A 15,293-nucleotide genomic window follows, 5' to 3' on the forward strand; every position below is an offset into this window, starting at 1 on the left:
TCGTTGATGCTAGCGCGCGCTGTAGCGCCCTGGGCCGTGTCGAAGGCTCGAGGTTGGGAAGGAGCGCAGCGCGTGGCGTGCGGCAGGGCGGTCGGTGTCGGAGGAGCGGCGGAGCGGTGGCTATGCGGAGCGGGCGGAGGAGACATTTGGTAGCGATGCCCTGTGGCTGGTGCCGCCAAGCGTGGGGCCGGGGTGGAGCAGAGAGCAGAGCAGAGAGCATCGCTTCACACCTTCAATCCCCTCCAATCCCCTCCAATCCCCTCCATGGCACCATTCCCTTCGGTCGCAAATCCCGGTCCCTCTGACCAACCGATCGCGAAATCATAGTCTCACCATGTCGACCGATGCCGCAACCCCACACGCCATGGATACCGATGCCCCGGCTCCCACGCTACCCTCCGATGAGCACGCACCCACAGCGTCGCAGCAAACATACCACCAAATCGCCGCATCCCACATCGAGGCCCTCAACAAGCTCAACAGCAACTTGCCCGACATCCTCGCTCTGATCGCTGCCGCCCTCTCCCAGCTCACCAACAACCCCATCCAGTCCGAACCACGAGAAGACTCGCCCCAGTCGCGCAACATGGACACTCTCGCCTTCGGCAACGCGATAAAGTCCTTCATGCAGGACTTCCGCGCCACGCTGATCGACCAGATCAACGACCTGGAGCGCTACAAGGTCATTCCTGCAACCATGCCCAAGTTCACGGCGCTACCAAGCGCAATGCCCGGTGTGGGAGGCGCCCAGCAGCAGCAGCAATCGCAAGCAGCGCTGAAGCAAGACCCAGATGCTGGTGTTCAGAACGGGGGGTATGGAGACTTCGACGTGGGTGTCTTGAACGCGAGGGTTGCGGCTGGGCAGGTAGGAGGGGATGATGCCCTGGACAGGGTGAAGGCGGTGCTGGACGCGCTTCTGGAGAGGAGTGGGCAGAAGACGGAGGGAGAGGAGATGGCGGTAGACGGGTGAAGAGTCCAAGGCCGACGCGTACCAAACACCACACGCCCGAGTGGGTCTCCATCTGCTGCGCTCCAACCAGCACCAGTGCCCGAGTAAGAGCCAGGCTAACTCTCAGTTGGCCGGTCGTGTATACGGCCGTTCACGGGACAAACCAAGCCTCCACGATGCGCATGCAAAGCAGCTGCCTCGGCACCTTGCGCCTCCGTGGCCGTAAAGGAGACTGCGAGATGGATAGGAGAGATGGAGAGATCCAGGTCACAGGCTCAGCACTACCCTCATGAGCTATGGCTTTTCGGTGAACCGCTAGCATCTCATCGGCCCAATGCAAACGATAGACAATCAACAGCACTACCATTGTGTCGTCATTAGCTTTGATAACTTTCTCGCACACCCTCCCCCTCCTTCTTGGGCTGCAGCACATCTCTCATGACCGTGATATCCGTCGGCGTAGTCCTACAACACCCTCCGACAAGCACGGCGCCAGCAGCAGCCCATTGCTCCGTCTTGGCCGCCAGCTGCCCTCCCTCAGTCCTCAGCCCTTCCCACTCCCTGGCCGCGGCGTTCCACTGCTCGCCCGAGTTGGGATACACCATCATCTTCCACTTGCGCCCTCGCTGCAGCGGCCTGAGCACCTTGAGCGCCTCGAGCCCAACGTCGTCTGGCACGCAGTTGAAGCCGATGGCTATGACCTGTGCTGCGCTTTCGAACAGCGCGGCCATCTGCGTCAGGGGCGTGCCGTCGCTGATGTGCTCTGCGTCTCTCAGCGTGAAGGCGAACCAGGCTTCTGTGCCCTTGAACTCCTCGCTCAGCAACTCCAACAACGCTTCAGTCTCGCGCAGGGAAGGAATGGTTTCGCACGCGAGCACATCCACACAGGCCTCCACCAGCGCCTGTATCCTCCCTCGGTGGAACGCTTTCATCTCTTCCTTGCTGAGATGGTAGTCGCCGCGGTACTCGCTCCCGTCTGCAAGGAAAGCGCCATACGGCCCCACGCTACCAGCGACGAAGAGGCGGTTTCTAATCGATTGGCGGTAGTCCGCAATGCTGCTTCTCTCCAAGATACCCAGCTTCTCCCCCTCACTCAAACCCTTGACATGCTCCTGGATCCACTCATCCCGTGCCTCTTGAGCTAGTTCCACGCTCTTTCTCACAACTGCTTTGCCCTGCTCGTCATCAAGGCTGAGGTGTTTGCCGAGTCCCGCAAGTGAGGCCTGGTAGGATGCTGTGATGGCGACTTGGGCGCCGGCGCGGTAATAATCCAAGTGTGTTTGCTTGATCAGGGCTGGGTTTTGGAGGAGCATCTCTGCCGACCACAAGGCGCCTGAAATGTCTGCGCCCAGTGTTTCCAGATAAGTGGCTAGTGCGCCGTCTAGTAGGACGGGAGCCTCGAGAAGTGATGATAGCTTGGAACCATTCGTCATCCTGGCCGTTCAGAGAATGTCGGTTGCGGTGGGAAATGATCTTCTGCTCGTCACGGCAGCGATGTCACCAGGTTTCATCTCTAGATTTGCAGATTACTGTGTTGAAAGGGTGGGCCGATCTTCGGGATGGAAATCCGGGGAAAGGGCCGACTCTTTCTGATCAGAGAGAAATCCGACGAGTCAATCTAGAGCGCAGAGGACTCGCTCCAGACCTCAAAAGGTACTACGACATCTTCAGTACTACCCAACCAAGTGCGAGGAAGCGGTTGTGATTTCGCGCATCAGGACCAGGCTCATGCAGGTGAGTCAGCCTAGACTGATCGACTTGAGAACATCCAGCGCGCCAGAGGTGCATGTCTCGACATCACATATCGCACAAGCAGCAAATTCGGCCGTGGTAAAGGGTGTTGTATATTACATGCTAGACTGTTGCCGGCCCTCGCAGATGGTAACATATCGAAGAGAAGACCTGTCTAGCTAAAAGACACAGAGTCCTAGAAAGATCGCTGACCACCCATACCCATGACGCATACACAATTATCCACATGATCAGAATACGCGATCGATGTTGGATTCGATAAAACATGCAGGCACCCCGACGAAACCACGAAGTATGCTGTCTGACAAGCCATCTGAGACCGCGTACATGACGCAGGACAACAACGTGCGATTAAGCGAAGAGAGCGAGAGCCAACGCAATGACGATGGCTTCGATGGGGCTTCGGCCTACGGCAATAATCTGGCCCATATTGACAGGTACTTCGATGTAGGATGGAGTGGGAGTGATGATGGTGCCATTGGCACTGCCAGACGGGTAAGGGTAGCTGAGTGGAAAGTTAGCTCGACTCAGAAGATGACAGCAATTGTGACTTTACCCAGATCCAGACGGAAGATATTCGGTGCCACGGCTCGTAGTGACAGCGTCCGTGGCGGTGTCGATGAGCGAGTTGCTAGAGGGTAACAGCGCGGTGATGTAGCTTGTCGATGTCAGGGTCAAACGGCTCGTAATCCTAGTAGTGCCATCGATGACGGTCGTGCTGGCCGAAGAAGATGGATGTCCTGGGTACACCATGCCAGAGCTGATAGATGTTACAGCGGGATACGTGCCAGAAACAGTGCTTAGGGAGCCAGACGGTACGACTGGAGCTGATCCGGAAGAGTAGCCCTGAGGTATACTTGCTGTTCCCTGGGTGGGCAGCGCGGTGGTTTCAGGAGCTGTGTAGCCACTTGACGGTGGACCGGATGCACTAGGACCTAAGGAAGTGGGAACAGAGCCAGTGTTTGTGCCTACAGGTCCGGTTGAGCTGGACACCTGGTATCCGGACGTGGGCACGGCGTCAGTGTTGGTGTTACTCGGCAACGATGGCAAGTAGGCACCGCTCGATGGGGCGCCACTGGAGCCAGGGGATCCAGATGTGGGCATAGAATCAGTGGCAGTGTAGCTCGATACAGATGGCAAGTTCGAACCACTGGGGACGGCATTGGAACCCGGGTACCCAGAGGTAGGAACAGCAGCAGTGTTGCTCGATGCAGACTGGGAGTAGACACCGCTTGACGGGTTGGTACTAGAAGCTGGGTATCCAGAAGTAGGCACAGCATCAGTCGCGGTGTTGCTCGGTGCCGAGGATTGACCGTAACCGCTTGAGGGCGTGGCGTCTGAAGTTAGGACAGCGCCAGTGTTGGTACCAGTCGTAGGCTGACTTGAACCTGGCCATGCGGTTGTCGACAGCTGAGGAGGATCGTAGCCGTTCGAAGAAGCAGAAGGGGACATTCCAGGAGGAAAAGAGGTGGGAATAGAATCGGTCAGGCTACCAGGCAGTGAAGCCGAGCCGCTCAGACTGGGTCGTGGAACAACGACCGTATCGGAACCAGAGGGACCTGTGGGCTGCGTCGAGGTCTGAGCAGGAGGCGTGTACATGCTTGGAGGGCCGGATGCATCTGATGGGGTCGAAGCTGGGATCGAGTCGGTACCCGTGACTGGCAATGAAGGGTCGGGAGAGATCAAGCTAACTGAAAAGTCAATCGACCGCGAAGAACCAGTAGGCAGAGCCGAGCTCTGGACAGGAGGCACGTAGGCGCCCGACGAGACAGAGACAGCGGGTGAGTAAGAAGTGGGGACTGCGTCGGGGAGAGTGCCTGTCGTGCCTGGTGAGTTGGTCGGCAGAGCCGAGCTGAGAACAGACGACGGCATGTATCCAGGTCCAGGCGGCTGAAGACCTGGAGTCGAGGTGACTGGACAGATTGTGGTCGTTACGCTCATAACGGTAGTCGACGTGAACACCTCTGTGGCGCTAGCAACAGGACAATTGGTGACACTCGCAGCACACTTAGTGATGGTGTATGTTGACGTCGTATAGATCACGGTAGTGGTAGTACCGTCTGCGGATATCATCAGAGGCTTCACAGGATAGGCAAGAGCCGGGAAGTACTCACCATCTCGACCGACGAGAGGCTGAACGGCAGATGCAGCACCTCCAAAGAGAGCAGCCAGGCGGAAGACCTTCATGGTGAAGCAGTGATGGCGGTGATATGAGAAGAGAAAGGCGTGCAGGCAGGTGAACAGCAGCAGACTGGTCGTCAATCGTCAATTGCCTTGGGCTTGGTAAAGAGTGTAGGGAGTCGGTGGAGAGAAGAAGCAGGACGAGGGCAGGGCGAGGTTTTGAAGAAGGCGAGCGGGCGAGCGAGCTTGCCAAGATCGTAGCGTCGCTTTCAAGAGCAGGAGGGAAGCTGCGCTGCTCGAGCAAAACAAACAACGACAGGACAGACGGTCGCTCTTGGAAGCTCTAGCTAGGCTCGGAGATGCAGCTGCGTCATTGAGCACACTGTGGCAGTTATAGGGCAGCTGCTCCAGCGGCCGGACGGACAGGCACGGCTTGCACGTGACAGCACCTTCACTGTCCAGCGTCCGGCGCACGGCGTCCAGCGTCCGGCAAGGTCCCGTCTTACGACCCAACTAGCTCGTCAGGACGGAACACCCGTCACAGGCTGCACCAAAAAAGCTATTGGAACCGCAGGCCGCCGCTCAGAGGAGCAAGTTAGGCTACCTGCATTTGCGTTACCCGCAGTGACGCTTTGTATGGGGAGGCGGTGACACTTTGGTAAACACAGCACAGACGCACTTGCCCACTTGCCCGCCAACAGCCTCTCTTTCACCTGCGCTTCTGAGCACCTTACGGGTCTCTGCGTCACCCTTGCGCGCCGAAAATTTGGCAGCAAACGCGTCTTGCCGCCTGCGCCCCCGGCTCCTATATCATATCAAGCTGCCTTCCCCCGCCTCTGCCACTTTCTTCCACGACACACCTTCAACTCCACCGCGCAAGCATTCGTCCACGCTGCAGCACTATCCAACATACTTCCAGCTCTACCACATCACCAACTGAACAAGCTTTACCGCGCTCATCATGTACGGCTTCAAGGTTCTCGTCGCTGCCACGTTCGCCTGCGTCGTCGCCGCTCACGATTCTCCTTATGACAGTAAGTGTACACCGTCGACCCTGTGTAGCCCAAGCTAATGCGCTCTGTAGCCGCCTGTGTCGCCCCAGTCACCGTGACTGTCACCGAGACCGTGTGCGGCGCGCCTGGTGTGCCTGTCCACACCCCGCCGGTGGCTCCCTCTTACGAGGCGCCTCCTTCTCCTGCTCCTCCGGTCACTTCGGTCGAGTTTACTGCGACTGCTCCTCTGAGCGGCCCTCCGTCCGAGCCTGCCACCGTCGTCCCGCCTGCTCCACCCGTGGAGACTGGTGTCTCGTCTGTTGGCGTCCCTCCTGTCGTTCCCTCCTCTGACGTGGTCCCTTCGTCTGGTGTGGCTCCCTCGTCCGGCATCGAGTCCTCCACTGCGTCCGTCCCTGGTACGACTACGGCGCCCTCTTCCACGGCTGCCGTCACTCGTCCCTCATCAACTAGCAGCACCCCCGAGACCGTCTCAACTGCTGGGGCTGTCCTTCCCACTCCCTACCTCGGTCTGGGTTCGCTGCTCGCTGCTGGCGCTATTCTCAACGCCGCTATGGCTGTCATTGTCTAGACAGGCATTTCACAGCTCATTGTGGTCAGGTCGGTCTTGAAACGAATCTTGGTGTCTGCAGATCCTTCAATCCGTCTTCCTTGAGGAAGGTCTGTTGCACTGGCGGAGTTCACATTTGACGGCATGATCTCTGAAATTGGGAAACTTCTGGTAGGGCTTCGTTCATCGCTGAACAACTATACATGGCTAGCATGTTCATAGCTCTCTTCTCGATGCATTATAATGCAAGATGACTTGATTTCTGACTCCTGGAACCATGTCGCATGCCTTTAGTAATGTGCTTTACTCCTACAATACTGTGCCTGTCGCTTTGGCTTGTGCATAATATCCTCGTGACATGTCTCTATGGCGCCGGCGCCACTCTCTGTTCGCTACCCAGTGCACAACAACCTTCGCTGCGATTTCTGGCTGCAAGTGAGTAGCGTCCAAGATCCTCTCATTATCAATGACAAACTTGTAGAGCTCCTCGGTCTCCCTTCTCTGGCTGACCATGTCACGGCTGGTTGGTTCCGTGGTGGCACTCTGCTTCCGTTCCTCAGTGCTGCCTCTACGCAAGTGCTCTTCAACCTCGCAAACCAACAAGATGGGAACGAACGGTCGACACGCCTCAACCGCCACATCTGAGACTCCCCCGCAATATCCGCTCCCCCAGCCCCACTCGTCCGGCTCTCTACTTTCCCATTAGTACTACAAAAGACGCGCACCACCCGGTCAACTAACCCGTGAAAACCACCGTATGCCCCTCGAACTCCGAACCCCTCACATACAGATCAAATTGCCTGGGAGTGTGGTGCGTTGCGTGTGACTTTGAGTTTTTTTTTTTTTTTTTATCATGTTTGTTTGAAGAGAAAGTCGATTCAAAAGAATCGAGGTGTGGCTTCTTTCCGTAGGATGCTACAGCCAGCACCAGCAAGACATTGACAATCACAAATCTATACAATGTTCTGCGCCCTGCCCCGTCTCTCCAGCTCCATAGCAGCGATGATAGCACAGCCAATCCCACTCCCGTCTTCCGCGCTCGTAATCTTGATCGGCCCCTCGCCTTCCTTCTTTTCAGCCTCACTCCAATCCAGAATCTCGCCCAGCGCCCTGGCCCACCGTTTCTTGAACTTGGGGTGCTTGTTCGCTACACTCCCGTCTGCCGCGACATGGCCCTCGGCGATGTACTCCTTGGTACAAATCGCAGCAACGCCACAGGCACACAGTCTGGCGCCGCGGACGGCAACTAACTCGGTAATGTGTCGGGAGAGCTCGATCTCAATATCGCTGGGCTCGAGGTTGAGCGTGTTTTTGAAAAGGTGGCGAGACTTTGAGAAGGTCGGGGATTCGTCGTCTTCAACTTGTGATAGGAAGCCTGTGTCGATGGAGTAGCTTGCTCTCAGCTTGTTCACGTCCTGGTTCTTGAATACAAGGCCCCGTTCTGCAAGATCGAGCATGATGAGTCGGTAGATTTCTCCCATATACAGACCTGCGGAGAGCTTCTCGAAGGCTTGTTCGCCTGGTCGTGGGCTATCGGCATCGATCTGCTGATCGTATTTGGTCCAGGGGAGGACGCGGTGCGCATTGTCAAAGGCACCGTATTCGCAGTTTATTGCCATTTTGCTGTTCTTGCCATATTGGCTTTCTATGGTGTCTCTGTCTGAGGGCTTGATCTTGCGAATGTCGGACAGACTGGCCATGTAGGCTGCGTTGCAGCCAGTGCCGAAGATGGCCCCGATGATGGTTTTAGAATCGTTGTAGGCGGATGCAATCATTGCGCCGACAGTGTCATTGATAACGCAGATGATCTCAATTGGCAGACTTCGTTTCTCAATCTTCTCGCGGAGCTGTCGCGCGACGTCTTGGCCTTCTACGCCGCTGATGTCGAAGCCTTTTGTCCAAGTCTTGAGTACAGCGTGGTCGATTCGCGCTTGCGTTGCTGGGTAAGAGAACGTAAAACCCAGCGGCATCGGCTTGTCCTTGGAGTATTTCTTGTCCAGACCTTTCGACCTCACAAAGTCTTCTAGCTCTTGAGCAATGAAGTCAAACAAGCCATCTGCGTCGCCTTTCTTGAGTTCCTCCGGCAGCTTGTATTGCTCCTGGTTGAGCTCGGTCTTCTCTGCCCCCTCTTTCTCGTGACCACGCAACGTTATCTCACAGACTCTCAAGTTCGTTCCTCCAAGATCAAGGGTGAGGAAAGTCCCCTTCTCATTACCAGAAGGCAGGCGATGTACCCAGGTTTGGTGCATGGCGATGTTCTGCTCATGCTTGGCCAGACCTTCATCAAGCTCCTCGCGGAAGCGCTTGACGATTTCCTTCAACTTTTCTCCTGGAATCCAAAACTGGGTATCCAGATCGTCCAATTCCTTCTCTAGCTCAGAAGGTAGGTCGGCCATCTTCTTAAGCTCTGATCGATGTTGCCGCGAGCTATACGACTCCTTGTCTACGTGTTGCTGTGCTGCAGAAGCCATGATAAAATCAGGTATCTCTAGGAAAGCGGATGTGTGTCGGTGAATGTTCAATAGCTCGTCGTCAAGCAGTATGCTAAAGATAATTTAGGATTGCTTCCGGATTATGAAGCCGTAGTGCCCAATCGACATGATGACATCACAATTTGATAACTTCGTGTCGGTGGTGTCGGTTCCTGCCATTTTCCCAGGCAGTGGATACTTATTCCGATTATCCAAGAAGTTTTTCTTGTTTCATCGCTATGACGTCCGGAGCAAGGGAAGTCGCGGTTGCGACGATCAGTGGGGTCAGTGGAGCTACAGATACGCTACTTGATACAAGAACACACTCAAAATAACACATCAGGTATTTGTATGGAGCAAGCCATCCGAATCTCATGCGAAGGTGTCTTTTAGAGAGTCGAGCCCACACCTGAACAAGGGATTACAGAGAGTGCAGGCAGTGTTTGCCCGAGACCGGTCATTCAGCGTGCATATTTCGATAAAATCCGTCGATGTTGATTGCAATGTGTAGCCGTCGCAATGCCATTTGGAACGCCATGCGGTGCACCCGGCTCTTTCCAGAGATCCATGCAATGTGACAAAGGAAAGGTTTGACTGTCGAAGTCTCTCAGCTCAATTCTCGAATCTCTAAAGCAAAGCGTGTCTTTGTTGTCGCTCATGCAGCGCACTTCTGCTTTGGACCCCCGTTCTCTTTCCTTACGTCCATGTTCTTGTGCTTCGTAGCTGTGGTCGTCTCATTCACCAATTCCTGTCGTGCCGGATGCTCAAGGTGTTCCTGCGCAGCGACCCTCTGGTTCAGCAAATTCAAATAAGTCTGCCACCCAATCGCAATGACACCGCCGAAAATACTCCTGTACTGGATCGGAATATACGTGAAGCTGAACGCCGTAACTGCTGGCCAAATCTTGCAGCTGTTGATGCAGCTTGTGGGTACTGTGTGCTTGATACGCTCTACGCAATCGTCGAAGGAAGCGCCGGCGAGGAGGGTTTGCATGCCGAAGAAGTACGAATTGAAGATAGGCGTGAACAGAATCTGGTTGACAACGACCTGCGTGGTTGTTAGTGTCAGCAAGCTCATTTGAGACGTGTAAGACAGGAGGCGCATACCTTCGTAGTCAAACTCAGGATCTTACTCGAGTAGTTGAAGTTCAGACTCAACCACAAGAACCACTTGTAACTCGGTATACTGCTGATGCCCCCAATGATCAGCGCTCGACCTGTTCGTGCCCAGTCGCGGTCTTCACTCCATTGCTGCACCCATCCCCTCTCTTCCTCCTCTTCTGTGACATCTTTCTCCTCTGGCGCGGCAATGCTCTGTGCGACCAGATCGCCCACAAAGTAGATGACCAGCGAACTGACCAGCTGCGTGAGATACGGTTTCCGCTGCTGCACGCGCCCGTATGCGCGGAAGGGCTCAATGACGGGTTCGAGCCAAAGCCAGCTAGGTCCAGGAATCGTTGTGGCAGTCGCAGGCGCTTTATGACCTGTTGGGGCCTTTGTTACGTTGTATCTCCGCACAACATGCGCAGGAGAAGCTCGTTGGGCTACAAGGTTAAACGTAGTGGTGTTTCCGGTGACACGATTGGGCTCCCGAGGGTAAGCGTGTACGTTTTGCGTTGCGCGCCGTGAGCTTGTGCGAGCCCAGGCGCAGGGAGTGCGTATCATGGTGGTCGTGAAAGACGGAGTCTCATGGGTCCTGCCTGCGACGAGGGGGTATAGGTAAGAGCGACATTGTGGGTGTGTTGTTGAGGCGTGAGTGCCGGGTCACTCGCCGTACACATCTGACAGACAGTTCCGAGGCCCGCCGGAAAGAACGCTCTTTGTTGGTGGAACACTCAGGGTCCACGTGCTAGCGCGCGAAGGCGCAATGGGGCACGTGTATTGTGCATCACCAGCCACTGTGACACAAGTACGAGCGTTCAAACGATGTTGTTGGATGAAACGTCTCCAACTTGTATTCGGATGAAAGAGATGGCTGACATGGAGTGATCTATGTCCTGTACCAAATCGTGAGAGAATTTGCTCTGAGAGCCAGTACGAATGCCGCTATGCTATGCCTCGAAGGCTCTTTCTGATAACGCCGTTTCATGTCCTGGACTTTACATGCAAAGAAGCCCTCAATGCTACTACGCAGAAACACTTGGGAATAGCGCCAACTTCTCTCTTTTCACGGGTGGCCCTGTGCGCGAGCAGCTTCGTTTCCTCTCTCCTGCACGTATGCGTCCCACGGACTGCAAATCAACCGGCGGTAGACGCCCACGAAATTCTTCATCAGTTATGACACACTCGAGTCAGCGAAGCAACAGAGAACGTGACATGGCCCGCCGTGTACGCCGGGACAAGCTCACGGTTTCTCAACTCCTTCGATGACGTCGAGTCCGTCGTACTTGATGCTCGGGACGTTGGCATCCGTCATTTCAGTATCCGTGTGTTCCTGCTCAGTCGTCGTGCCTGCCGCAGCATAGTCCGGCCGTCTACAAACCGCTTCGGTAAGCGTATCGACAGAGCCATCCTTGACAAATACAATCCCTGTGCTTCCAGCAGCCAAGGCACCCGGCCCAAGCTTGAAGACGTCTTCTTCGGAGTAGGGTCTAACGGTCTCATCGTTGTACTCGCGCCATGTGTTGTTCTGGAAATCCTTGATGTAAATCAGATAATGACCCGAGCCGGTGCCGCCACGGTGAACGAAAATGGCGTGCAGGCGGTAGCCATGGTCGCAGTATTGCTTGAACACAGTGTCGACATCCGATTCGAGCTGGGTCATGGAAGTGCTGATCTCCTCGAGGTCTGCTTTGAGTTGTTTCGCCCTCTCGTGCAGGCTCGCTGGAAGCTCTTCAGGTGGCGGAGTAAGCAGAGACTCGGTCATTCGCTGCTCAATACCTGCGAGGAAACTTTCAGTAAACAACGCCGTCTCCTCTACTGCTTCAGCAAGATCCATGCCTTCAATCTCGAGTGCTTGCAAGTCTTTGCATCGTATTGCCAGGCGTTGAAGCTCCTGCTGCTTTGCCCACTGTGCTTTACGCAACTGCAGGAGCTTGTCCCCAGTTAACGTGTTGGTGGCCTCGAGATATCGATCTAGGTACAGAACGTCGTCCAGGCTAAGCTGCGCTGTGTCACGGACCTGCTGCTTCTTCTCCTTGTTGAACTGCAGCCTGCGCACGTTGACGATTTGGATAGGAGCAGCTTGCGCAATATATTCATACTTGTTGTCGCCTCCCTCAAGATCGCTCAATCCAAAATCGTCATCAAGAGCCGCGTAGAGATGACGATCGCGTCCACCAGCAGAAATCAAGTGATGATTCCGAAGTTCGCTGGTCTTCTCGACTTTGTCTGTCGTATTCCGTACGATTGTTACGTCGCTGAAGAAGAGGTTCTTGATAAGGTCATCCTGCTCACCGTCACGCAGAACTCCGTCGCCCCTGATCGCGCATGAAACTAGGTCCAAGATGTTTCCCATGACCTCAGCAGCATCCTGCTGCCTAGCGCTCTCACTTATATGGTCATCTCTTGATTTTTTGAGTTCCTTTGCTTGTTCTTGTTCTTGTGCCTGTGCCTGTGCCTTTGGCCGAGGTGGCACAGGGGGTGCTCGAGTGGGGGGTGATGGTTTCTCGACCGAGTCAAGCTCTCCGTTGGCAGCTTGCACAGAGGTATGGCTTGCTGCGTCTTCGTTCTTGACATCGTCTCCCTCGTCCATAACCGAGTCAATAGGAGCGGTACCAGAGATGTCTTCTTTAATCTGAGCTGCCACAGTGCCATTGAGCAGATCGTTACTGTTCTTGCCTTCATCGACGGGCTCGTTAACACCTACTTCTGGGCTATCTGTTTTGCACAGTGCCAGCTCAGCAAGATGTTTCGTTGGTAAGACATTGTCGGTAGGTGCTCGGATCATCAGCTCAAACAAACTTTGCAACTCACGGACAAACTTCTGGGCAGTTGCCACTCTTTCTGGAGTGACGACCGTGCGCCCGACCTTTTTGTTTTTCAAGGCTTCCGGCGATGTATCCTGTACGTAAGCGTCAAAGTTGAGGACCAAGTCACGCAGAGGCTTGATCGTGAACAGAAACTGAAGAACGCTGTTGAGGTAGCACGTATTGCCGTTGTTTCGGCAGCCAACGGGCCATGTATCCAGAGGAAAGTCGTTGATGCGTGACCCTGTCTCTTTGGGCTGATCCTCTTTGTTGTTGTAGTTCTGGGATTGATCATGTTCGATCAAGGAATATGCTTTCTGGAGCTTGCCTATGTCACTCGGGGGCGCAACGAGCATGGAGCTCTGCAAAACTGACAAGTCGACGTTTTGCCTGTCGGACATGGCCGAAATCTCAAACAAAGCGTATGCTTCGCTCAGATCCATTTCAGGCTCGGTCATGGTTCCTTCGTGTAGGAACTGCCGTAGCCTGTCGCTGTTTCGATGCTCGGCTATGACTGATACTGCTTTCCTGGCAGACTCAGTGCACGAGGGGTTGTCTGATGTCTGCGTAGTATCAGTCAGGGAGTGAAGGGAGAGCAATGAGTCAAGGCAGACCCACCTTTATGGTGAACATGGTTCGAACGAAATCGTCGGGCTGAGCTTGATCGAGGTCCAGCCACGACAGAGCTTCCTCGTACGTATCGATTGACTCAGAAGCTTCTCGTTGTATTGCGTTGCTGTCACGCGCGACCCCAATAATTCGAAGGTATCGGCGCAAGTCCTCGCGAGCTGCCGGGGCGAGATCAGGTAGGCGGGACCTGACTTGATTGATGATAAACTCATCACTGAAAGTATATCCATGGGCTGGCTCCATTCCAATATTGCGATATGCGTTGTTCACTTCGCTTCTGCTGGGGAGTCCTTGGGATGCGAGCGTGGCCACCTCCATCTGCAGCACCTCGCTTTGGCGACCTTTGGCAAGGTCTTCGAGGCAAGTCAGATAATATGGCGCGTTGATCTTGTCGACGGCACTTTGTCGCCGGTACGCGAAGTAGATCAGGACGTCTGCGAAGTCACTGACCGCGCCGAGGCCGGCATAAAAACTAGCCAACGTGTCAGTGATTGTAGAGAATGAGTCATTGTTTTACACACGGGTGGTCTTCCTGTGAATTGCTGTCGTTGCGCGTTCGCGAGCTTATCTTTTCATCTGTACAGATTGTTAACCGTAGATCAACCCGAGACTCATGACGAGCTTACAGTCGTGGCAGGCTAGGACTTGCTCAATGTCACCTTGTGAAGGAACTGGGTACATCGGCTGGTGCCTAACGTTCGAGCGTTCGCCCTCTGGGACCGCGAGGATTATGGAGTTCAGTTCGTATCGGGCGTCCTCGATCGTAGTTCGCAAGGTCGACTGAAGAGGGTCTTGTTGGTCCTTGGGCTTAGGAAGGTACCAGACCTCAACGCTTGCTCCGTCGTCGTCGTTCACCTCAACTGTATGCTCGAAACCCAGGCGCTTCAATATTGGGTCACAGTCTCTCCAGAAGGTCTTTGCAAACTTCCTGTTCAGCAGAGGGACGCGCGATTTGCCTGGCGCTGGATTGAGCGAGTCCCGCAGGAACGTATCGAGATAATCGGGCGCATCGACACTGCGAGCCATGGTCTCACCCTCACGCGCGTCCACCAATTCCCTCGACTTCTCAAATCTTCTTCTTAGCTGTGCTTTGTTCATCATCAACTCCTGGTCGTGTTCCGTAAAGCGCGGAGGCTTCAGGTCTATGCGGACTGTGGTTGGGCACGCGTCCGCCGTGCAACGGAAGGAGAAAGACTTTGGAGCCTGCTGGCCACCGATACCATTGCTCTGTGTGCCATCGTCCCCTTCGTATACGAAGTGGTGCAGTGGGAAATCCCAGTTCTGCTTCCCACATACCCCCTCCAAGTAACCCTTTCCCTTGAACTCTACAATGACGTCGATGTGGTAACGGCATTGTGGGCAGTACGATGCGACCTTGTATATCGTATTGTGTCTCGGCCTCTCGCCAGGCGGTGGTAGCAGGCACTGCTCATCCTTTCTTACAAGCGCGTGTCTGCAGTTTCCACGGGGCACCGCGGGGATCCCGTCTCTGCTGGGGTTGTGCTCGGGCGGGGCGCTGGTCAGGAGATTGCGACCAGCCCGATCCTCACGACGTGGATCATATGTGAGAAGGTCCTGTAGCAGCCGTGGCGCTGTTTTGCCTACAGTGGCGGCCGTGGTTAGCAGCAGTTGCCGTGAGCGTGGGAGTACCGTACCAGGCGCCATGACTGCGACAGCTAGTAATGTGGAGCGCACAGTCGAGCGATGTCACGGAATGCAGTGGTAAAAGCTACTTATGGTAGAATGCGTACGATGCGGGCACGATGGGGCGGTGAAAAGGTTAAGTGTCAAACGGACAGCGTGTGACTGGGAGTGTCCAGACAGAGCAGGCGCATAGCAGGCGGCAAGCTTGCAGCGAACAGTCGTGTGGTCTTTGCAGCAATCCAGGTGCAGCACAAGCAC

General features: G+C 55.1%; 7 protein-coding genes across 7 annotated transcripts, besides 5 other annotated features; 2 read left to right on the top strand and 5 right to left on the bottom strand.

Moving 5' to 3' along the window:
- The first annotated feature begins 60 nt into the window (after positions 1-60).
- Positions 61-139: a tandem repeat.
- Positions 140-236: 97 nt separating this feature from the next.
- Positions 237-264: a tandem repeat.
- A 70-nt stretch (positions 265-334) lies between these two features.
- EKO05_0009565 (uncharacterized protein) lies at positions 335-970 on the top strand (the record flags this gene model as incomplete). Its single annotated transcript, XM_038946893.1, has 1 exon — positions 335-970. The coding sequence occupies one exon, from the start codon at positions 335-337 to the stop codon at positions 968-970; it is 636 nt and encodes a 211-aa protein (XP_038794956.1).
- Positions 749-783: a tandem repeat.
- Positions 971-1,326: 356 nt separating the features above from the next.
- EKO05_0009566 (Homocysteine S-methyltransferase) lies at positions 1,327-2,382 on the bottom strand (the record flags this gene model as incomplete). Its single annotated transcript, XM_038946894.1, has 1 exon — positions 1,327-2,382. One exon carries the CDS (start codon positions 2,380-2,382, stop codon positions 1,327-1,329), a length of 1,056 nt encoding a protein of 351 aa, XP_038794957.1.
- Positions 2,383-3,052: 670 nt separating this feature from the next.
- Positions 3,053-4,888, bottom strand: EKO05_0009567 (uncharacterized protein; the record flags this gene model as incomplete). The annotated part of the gene is made up of 3 exons (XM_038942704.1): positions 3,053-3,206; positions 3,258-4,761; positions 4,816-4,888. The coding sequence occupies 3 exons, from the start codon at positions 4,886-4,888 to the stop codon at positions 3,053-3,055; spliced, it is 1,731 nt and encodes a 576-aa protein (XP_038794958.1).
- Positions 4,889-5,783: 895 nt separating this feature from the next.
- EKO05_0009568 (uncharacterized protein) lies at positions 5,784-6,403 on the top strand (the record flags this gene model as incomplete). Its single annotated transcript, XM_038942723.1, has 2 exons — positions 5,784-5,856; positions 5,907-6,403. 2 exons carry the CDS (start codon positions 5,784-5,786, stop codon positions 6,401-6,403), a joined length of 570 nt encoding a protein of 189 aa, XP_038794959.1.
- An 812-nt stretch (positions 6,404-7,215) lies between these two features.
- Positions 7,216-7,245: a tandem repeat.
- Positions 7,246-7,335: 90 nt separating this feature from the next.
- On the bottom strand, positions 7,336-8,853 carry EKO05_0009569 (Hexokinase; the record flags this gene model as incomplete). The annotated part of the gene is made up of 1 exon (XM_059637565.1): positions 7,336-8,853. One exon carries the CDS (start codon positions 8,851-8,853, stop codon positions 7,336-7,338), a length of 1,518 nt encoding a protein of 505 aa, XP_059493548.1.
- Positions 8,854-9,508: 655 nt separating this feature from the next.
- Positions 9,509-10,518, bottom strand: EKO05_0009570 (uncharacterized protein; the record flags this gene model as incomplete). The annotated part of the gene is made up of 2 exons (XM_038942446.2): positions 9,509-9,901; positions 9,961-10,518. The coding sequence occupies 2 exons, from the start codon at positions 10,516-10,518 to the stop codon at positions 9,509-9,511; spliced, it is 951 nt and encodes a 316-aa protein (XP_038794961.2).
- A 679-nt stretch (positions 10,519-11,197) lies between these two features.
- On the bottom strand, positions 11,198-15,056 carry EKO05_0009571 (Ubiquitinyl hydrolase 1; the record flags this gene model as incomplete). Its single annotated transcript, XM_059637566.1, has 5 exons — positions 11,198-13,324; positions 13,380-13,863; positions 13,913-13,967; positions 14,018-14,992; positions 15,047-15,056. 5 exons carry the CDS (start codon positions 15,054-15,056, stop codon positions 11,198-11,200), a joined length of 3,651 nt encoding a protein of 1,216 aa, XP_059493549.1.
- Positions 12,373-12,417: a tandem repeat.
- Positions 15,057-15,293: the final 237 nt, after the last annotated feature.

Source organism: Ascochyta rabiei, chromosome 17, assembly GCF_004011695.2.
Source record: "Ascochyta rabiei chromosome 17, complete sequence".
NCBI classification, from domain to species: Eukaryota; Fungi; Ascomycota; class Dothideomycetes; order Pleosporales; family Didymellaceae; genus Ascochyta; species Ascochyta rabiei.